The sequence below is a fragment of the Pundamilia nyererei genome, unplaced genomic scaffold (assembly GCF_000239375.1).
Source record: "Pundamilia nyererei isolate P.nyererei 1_Seehausen unplaced genomic scaffold, PunNye1.0 scaffold00036, whole genome shotgun sequence".
NCBI lineage: Eukaryota > Metazoa > Chordata > Actinopteri > Cichliformes > Cichlidae > Pundamilia > Pundamilia nyererei.
Genome location: NW_005187437.1, coordinates 4,096,986 through 4,105,542, shown reverse-complemented (window position 1 = coordinate 4,105,542; position 8,557 = coordinate 4,096,986). Strand labels below are relative to the sequence as shown.

Sequence of the window (8,557 nt, the reverse complement as noted above, 5' to 3'; positions counted from 1 at the left end):
GAAACTATGTAACCATGTTACTTCTATTCAACTGTAAATTTTGTATTTCAACTAGCAGTAACGATCACAGTGCAACGCTAACGCCTGGAGGCTCAGGTTGGTTTGTTTTAAATGATCTAGCATGCAACACATCTGTTATGGTCAACATTATACTAAAGCTCTTCACCTGTCTGCGGGATGAACTAAACACACAAACACTTTACACCAGTTATGGATGATTTATTCCAACAGATGGATTTCAACCCACACACACAACCAGATCTGCTTATGACATCATGGACCGTTTTACTCCAGGAATTATTTTGATTTTGTAACAAAAGACAAGAAATCCCAAAGCGTTTGTGACTAATGATGGCTGACAATGAATAAAAAAGGAGTTTATTGCAGCTGACCCAAGGAGCTTTTTTTAAAACCACTGTTTACAATAGGCATTGTTTCCTGTGTGTTTTTAGCAACACCCTGCTTCACATATTTTACAGCAATATGAAATCTTCCCCTTGGAAGATGCTTATTATAGGCACTTTCTTCACATTCAGCCACCATAGTTCAGTTCTGTGCTAAGCTTTTAAAACATGTTCACTGGACATTTTCTGCTTCTCTTTCTCAGCACAAGGATTTTTTTTTTAAAAACGATCTGGATTTTATAGTCACTTGGGGGGGAAAAAACATGCATCCGGTTTTGGTCAGCGTACCGTGTGATAGTTGATCATCTCCTGCAGACTCTCGGCAAACTTTGTGAGACTGGACTGTGAAGAGAAGGAAGAGGACAGCCATGAAGGCAGGCAAAGAGACAAAGCAAGAATAAAACACAAAACAGCACAAGGTCAAATATAATTAAAACCAGTGGTTCAAAATGCCTGCTAAGCCACAGCTGCAGGGACAAATGCTCCTCAGGTATGAGAGAAAGGAAACCCTGGTGTTTTTGAAGCAACAATAGCACTTTGGGAAAGAATTCTTTTGGCTAAGTTACACTTTTCAGATACACGCAGTGGCTCAGCTTCAAACCTAAAGGGAGAGGCGGTGAACAAAATACACAAAGGCAGCCAGGAAGTGCTTGCCTCGGCATGCAAAATTTATAAGAGAGAACAAAACAAAACATCTGACCTCTGCGAGACCCAGCGGACAGTGCGAGGTTCTGCTAGCCCTCAGTTTTCAAACTTGGATAAATCTCACCATGGATGCAGAGTGAAGCCCATTTAGAGTGATCAAACAAAGAGCTAAAGGCTTCTTCACATCTGGGGACTCTCATGAAGTCAGTAATGCTTTTACACCATCTGTGATGTTTATTTTACTGAGATGTAGAGTTTTCAAAGTTTTACTGGATATTACAGGAGGACTGTCACAACACAAGCTGGAGAAGAAGCAAAAAAATACTTCAAAGCATTTTGTGCAGATAAGATGGAGCAAAATTATATTTTTGTTTACCTCAATGACCTCATCTTTGGTGGACTGCTGTGCAAGCTCCCGGATCCCCGAAACAAACTGTTTGTTAGCTGCGTTGTAGGCTTTTCCAGCATCAATCATCCCGATACACAATTTCACCAACTAGAAAGGAAAGCGGCAGACGTCAGTGTTCGAGGGGGTAACGGAGAAATGACGAAATGCATTAACAATAGAAACACTTCAGTGAACACAAACTAGGAACAGTGCTAGAGATTTCTTCAGGGCATTGTCTCTTATTAATAACAGTGGAGCTCTGCTGCTGAAAATAGATTTGGGATTTTTTGTGGAAACTGGAAACGCAGAGAAAAGGACTAAAATATAAGATACTCAGTGCTTACTCAGTTTATTGGTAATTAACAACAGCCACTTCTTTCCCTTCTGACTCATTGAGGGCAAAGATAATTCCAGGTTATGTAAACTCCCAACAAATTCTGGCCACTCTCCATCTACTCCCACACAGCTGATGACACAGAGGCTGAATGTGCATCTACAGCCAAAGCAGCTACATGACACGCTAAGAAAATGCCAATTTTAAGCAGCTTCCTTCAACAATTACTAAATGTTAATGAACACCTAAAAGCTGATCAAACGCAGACTGACCCTGCTTCACGACTAATTATGAGTGAAGTTTGAGTCGGAAAGAGAATAAGCAATGCTGTCAGTCAAAATGAAGCATTTCGCTTAATATTTAACCTCCTAAGACCAGAACTCTTTCACAGCAGCATTTTTAATTTCTCTTTGATATTTGGGCTGATTGGGACACGATGAATGTAAAAACAAAGAATTACCAGATTTTTTTTTTACCTGATTTTTGTTTCTAAGAAAAATGAGAGCCAAATGAGGATATTCGTTTAAAATTTTGATAGAACAGTAGCAGTATAATGTCCTCGTAAGTGGATATCAGGCTCTTGTAGAGCAAAATTGAGTATTTTGGTCTAAATAACCCAAAATGTGACGTCCACATATGTGGACGCCAGGTCCTAGGAGGTTAAAAAATGCTCTTTTCCCCCAATCATATAACCGTCTCAGCAGTGAGGATACAAAAGAAAAAGACAGGCTCAAAGTGGAAAAAAGTGAAAGTGCTACAAAACATTAGAATCACAAGACAAGTGGGTCAACACCTTACTCTCACACACATTTACACACATTTCCAGCATGCACACGTGTCATTTCCTTCGCATTTGAACAAAACACTTATCTTTAAATATGATTACACTACAGCTGCCTCAGCCCTGCTGCATGTTGTTAGGGTGTTTTCACACTTGTGGTGTTTAGTCTGCTTAAATCCATTGTGCAGATGTTCATTTGCGCAGATGTAAACGAGGTAACCGCACACCGAGACCCTTTGGAGGAGGTGGTCTCACTCTGGTTTAAAACAAACTTCGAAGCAGTTCAGAAGTTCAAGGTTTGCATTTTGGGATGCTCCACGTTCTCCAATAATCCGAGTTTTTAAAGTCACCAACTGATTGTTCTAGAGAAAGCAAACTAGACGTGTAAAAAACACCCATCGATCTAGAGATGTATTCGCTTTCTGTTGTTGCTCTGTAAATAATTTCTTGTAGCACTTCAGGAATGCTTCAGGTAGACATGCTTTTTTCATTGTTCTCTTGGTTCATTTCCAGAACATAAAAAGAGACTTAACACTGATGAGGGAAGCAACAGTTTCACAGAAACAGAACCACAGTGACACCATTCAGAAGACACCAGTATGTGAAAGGTTTCTACTCCATTGTTTGGAAACAGGATGTATGAGAGCAGATGTAATGTGGACACTGTCTCTGTTGATTTACTTCTGATCCAACATGGCTGTGCACGTTATGGTCACACAGGTAAGCAAGCTTGAAGGAAAAGCTGAACTCTGGTATCTGAAGACAACTTCACTTCACCCAAGTCAACACATACACACTCAGACACACACACACACTATCACAGCCATACTCACGCAAACACACCCACTCTCTGGCAGATCCTTCCTCTCCACAGCAAGAGGGGAAGTGAGGCTGAGTCACGGAGGTGGAGTGAGGAGGAGGGTGTAAGAGTAACGCTGTAAGACTAAGTCGAGGAATAAAGAACTGGATTCTTCTACGGTCTCACTCTAAGCAAGAGAACAATTCTGTGGGCTCTGTGGCATCAAGACGGTACAACCGTTGATAAACATGACTCTGTTTGGTTGGTTTAATGTCAGTTACACAGGAAAAAACCCAAAAGGCACGAATTGATTGTTGGGGGGGGGAAAAGAAATCTGCACGAAAGCTGGGAAAAGTACCAAAGGCACTCTTCAGGACTCAGGACTATAAATAACACTCCCGAAATATCTCTGCACACAGAAAGTTATTGAGCCAATTATTTTTTAATTTTAATAAGTAGCTTTAATATGGATTTCATCAAGTGCTTAACAGTCTGTACTAGGGTTGGGCGACATGTAAAAATTTTACGTTAACGCGTTAACACTGACAGCACATAAATATATATATAAAGTCGCCAATTTGGGATGAAAGAGGTCAATTCAAGGATGTAACCAAAGCAGTGTCCCGCCTGTGCAGACCTATAGTGCGAGCAAACTACTCAAACACAGCTAACTTGCATGAGCATGCATGTGGCCACCATCCGGCTGAGTATGCTAGGCTATCACCAGCTTCTGCAGCTCCATCAACAAGCATTTGATGGAGCTTTTTTTTTTTTCCTTTCTGTTGACTGGTTCTATTAGCTCCATCTTTATTAGCAAACTTACTCATGGACGAATAATTAAATTGCCCCTTGTAAAAATGATGGCCGATGGGCTCAGCCTATCATTGATAGTCGATATATTCGTCCAGTCGTCCAACCCAAGTCTGCACCACTAAATACGACTGTAAATACCATCCTGCTGGTGAGTATTTCCTATTAAAAATAAGCAAAACAATAAAAAGCTTTGATAAAAGAATAAATATGCTGAATGGTGAGTAAATGCTGAGCCAGGCAGTAGAGTGGGTCGTCTACCAATCAACAGGCGATGCATGCATCAGTGTGAGTGTGTGAATAACCCTGATTTTGTTTGTATACTACTTTGCATTACTTCATCCAGACCTATTACAAAAACTGGAAACTCTTCTTAAAACATTAACCTCGTCTTTTATCATGAATTCATTTGGCCCCTCCATGAAATCCATTTTTCAAATCACTAATAATAGGCACACATCCCTTTTCGTGATTTTACAAACGTATGATTTTGATCAACAAAATGCCACAGTTACAATAAAAGACTTGGCATATAGATAGATATTTAATCTGGTCCAAGTAAACCATCACATTGCTGGAAGGGTAACGAGTGCGTTTGCTCGTCTGCTTTCATTCAGTCTTGCTCGAAATGCCAAGGAATACAGCGAGGACAAGTCCGAGGACAAACCTGACCTGTTACAGGATGGCTTATGTTGCTGCTGGCTCGCACGGTGGAGAAAACGAACAATTAAACAATGTTTTTCATGGGCGGTACTCACTTTGTCAAGCTTGGATTCCAACTCGCACACATCCCCCTCCACTTCCTCTATGGTGGCTCTGTGAGGACAGAAAATGCAAAGGTTTGAAGTGAAGCGCAACCATGACTCAATACTTCATTGACATTCGGATGCATGAACTGTGAAACAGAGAAAGAAGGTGTACTCAGAGGCATTCTGCTGGAAAGCATGCATACCCTTCATCTTCATCCCATTATCACAGTTCTCCTTATAACCCTCCTGTGTCTGCAGAGCAGTTAGGTTACTCTCTGTTCCGCATTATGGCACTTATGTTGATCATAAGTAAAAAGGAAGCAATATACTGCATGCCAATATAAGCAACATAATTTATAGCCACACAGCTTCATCTTTGTCACGTATGCAACTGAAACTGGGTCAAATATTTGTCTTTTATTTCAACATCTTGATCATTTTCAGACAGAGAAGAAGAACTTAATTTAATTATAGCAGTTCGGTTCCCCCAACATTCCCGTATTCCACAATTATAGTTTCTGAAAGCGGCAGCTGCAGTAAATGACAATATCCTCCCGTTCGAGCACGTGAGACACACAGACAGACGTCTAGAAGCAGACAAACTGAGAGCTGCCATTTTGGGCCTGAAGTCAGGTCTGGCGTCCTGCCCTCTAAAATGTGACAGAGACACAGCTTGCCTCTCCACAAGATCGACAGCCTACGAGCTTCAGGATACCACAACAGAGGGAGAAGAATATCAAATACATCATCCCAGCACAGGATCTGTGGATTAATCTCCCCTTGATGTTAATTATCGCATTACTAAGGCTTTTTAATGCAGGATAGACAAAGAGTATTTTTTCTAAAACTGCATTTATTTATGCTTAATCTGGAGTAAAGAAATAATAAGAAATAATATGGCAAATGCCAACACTTGATAATGATATATGGATTTATTAGACACAGATGTATCTGCAGAAAAGCAACAAGGTCTTTAAGGTGCATCTAAAACATACAACACAACAGCGCCTTTAGCATTAAAACACCCTTTTAAGGAGTGCACTGCAACGATGTAAGCCCACTTATCCTAGAAAAACACATTTAAAACAGGAGAAAAGCTGAAATGATGGTGCTAGTGGTGGCACATTATGAAAACTTAATGAATGCGCCGCTGTTAAGTCATGTATCATTAGTTATGCAGTGCAGCTCAGATGTGGCCTTTAGATAATGCATGCTTCACATTTATAACCATTTAGCAGCAGTAATCAACACTGAGGCAAGTTTATTCTTAAGACAATAGCAGCATTAAAACTGTTTACATCTACTAATACAACAGTATCTGTTTCTTATCACGGCGATTCTCTCCATTTCAGGCCTATCAGCCAATCGCCCTTAGCATAAACTCACTGAAGATAAGAACAACAGTTTTACATTTCAAATACAATTTATTCTACTGAAGGATAAAATGTGTCCAACATCATGCAGTGCAGTGCATGAGTGCCATGTGTCAGTGTAAAGCAGAGGGATTAAGAACGTCACCCTGCAGTAGCAGCGGACGGCTTTCTCCAAACCCCCTGTAGCTGTTTGTTCTCCCATATGGCATCAAACTAAGTCGTGGACATCTGGTCAGTGCCGGGGATCCCTCAACAGGAGAGGCTTGGGTGTATGCGCATACTGAACAGCAGATACTGTGAAGTGCAACTGTATGACTTAATTTTATTGTTATTTACATGTCCTCGTCTTTCTTCTGTATGTGAAAGGGATTTTGTTGTTGTTGTTTTTTAATGCAGGATGCACAGATGCAGCAGTCACAATCGTTAAAACTATAAACTAGAATTAGCTTGAGTTGCTGGCTATGCTACAAGGCGCATAGGATAAACTTGGTGGTAAGGCTAATCTGAATATCATGCATGAACAGCAAATCCATCACTCAGTAAGTTCAACTGTGGGAATGCCAAAATCAAACTGCTGAGCTTTCAGAAACTGATATATGCCTTATTCAGCTAAATGCTTGAAGAACCTGCCACATAGAGAAGTCCTTTGCTTTGCAACATGTACTTTATTGCACAAGTAATCTCATGTACTTTGATTAATACATGTTAACATAAAATTACATTAGCTGAATAGATCTTTTTTTTGTCTTCTGTGCTTCATAATAAGTATAGGAGGAAGGCTTTTGACTTGAAAGACAGCAAAGTGCTTCTTTTTATGAGTCTTAAATAGCAGTCCAAGTGAAGTCTGTGAACTGAGGTCTTAAGTAGTCCAACAGGGCAGAAACAGGGTCAAAGGCAATAGATGACTGTGCCTCTCTCACACAGATATTAACCGTGGTCAAAAGAACATGCTACAAGCCCCGTTTGTCTTTCTCCGCTGCCACGGGCAAAGGACATTTCTCCAGTGATTCACACAGAATCACCACTGCTCTGCCGACCGTGTCGAGCGTCCGACTTCAGGAGGATTTGACTTTTGCTTGGTGATGTAGTTAGTACAAACGTAAGGAGTACAAACATTTGCCAACACTAAAAACAGAGGGAAGGGAGAGTTAGTTAAAACAGGTTTAAGGAAAGCTTTAGTTGTACACTTTACAAAAAAGTGAAGTGAATTATTACAATAAAATTATCCAATAACAGACTGTGTTTGTCAGTCAGTCAAATTACTATCTGATTATGTGTTATCTAACATCTTGTCAGGCCAGTTCTTGCTTGATAAAAGTCACTTGATTTCTCTGCCCAGGGGCAAACAACAACATTTAGTATCCAGGTCACAAGTATGAACTATAATAAACATCACTGAAATGAAAGAAGACTGGAAAACTCAGATACAATCTCAGGAACAGACCTAGAAACAATTGTTTTAATTGTCAGTCACTGTCATGCTTTCCAAGTAACCGCAAGAAGAAGACCATTTCCTTCTAATCTGAAAAGCTGAGCCTGCAAGCTAAACTTGCAAAAGTGCTGACAGGATAAGAAAAGGAGGGGCTTTGGCAAAACGAACATTTGGGCTATTGCCTCATAGCTCTGAACTTGGAGCATATCCAGGCTGAAACTGGATAATGAGCAAAAGAGGAGAAAGCAGAGGAAAGAAGAGCCACAAAGCTTTGGAAACACCAAGATCGACACTGAAGAGTCATAATGTGGTCCCTACTAGACTAAAGTCAGCAAAATAGACAAAGAAAACTCTCTCTAAAAGATACCTGAATGCAGGCATTTAAATTAATGAGCAAACTCTAAGTGTGGGTTGTACAAGTGCTGCTCTACATAAACAAAGTGATACAAAATCCACTAAGTGACAAAGCCCTCTTTTCTGTACAAAGTCAGGACAGTGTGAACCACGGTTTTATCACAGCCTCATAAGACTCCTTTCAATAGAGTTGTCACCGGGTTAGTTTCATGAATTGTAATGAGTGGTATGACAGTCAAATTTCACACTGCTTTACATCATAAATCAGCAGGAAACAGGTCAAAAAAGGTCATCTGGGGGAAAAAGGCCAACAACAAAAACAAAACATCATCCTAATTATGAAGCACAGTGGTGGGATCGTCATCATGGGGCTACTTTGAAATCTCTCAGAGAACCAACTGGTTTTAAAGTGTATCAAAAACAATGTTTATAGGTGAACGTCAGAACAGAAGTTCATGGCCCGAAGCTGAGGAGAGGTTAGATGGCTC

At 40.4% G+C, this 8,557-nt stretch overlaps 1 protein-coding gene across 1 annotated transcript in view; it reads right to left on the bottom strand.

Annotated features, from left to right (window-relative positions):
* Nucleotides 1-641: 641 nt before the first annotated feature.
* Nucleotides 642-8,557, bottom strand: part of acap2b (ArfGAP with coiled-coil, ankyrin repeat and PH domains 2b) — an 18,322-nt gene continuing 10,406 nt past the window's right edge. The window contains exons 2-4 of the mRNA XM_013910124.1: nucleotides 4,920-4,977; nucleotides 1,426-1,545; nucleotides 642-746 (exon numbers count right to left, since the gene is read on the bottom strand). Coding sequence (XP_013765578.1) covers nucleotides 684-746; nucleotides 1,426-1,545; nucleotides 4,920-4,977 — 241 coding nt within the window. The 3' untranslated portion in view covers nucleotides 642-683. The remainder of the gene's footprint in view (nucleotides 747-1,425; nucleotides 1,546-4,919; nucleotides 4,978-8,557) is intronic.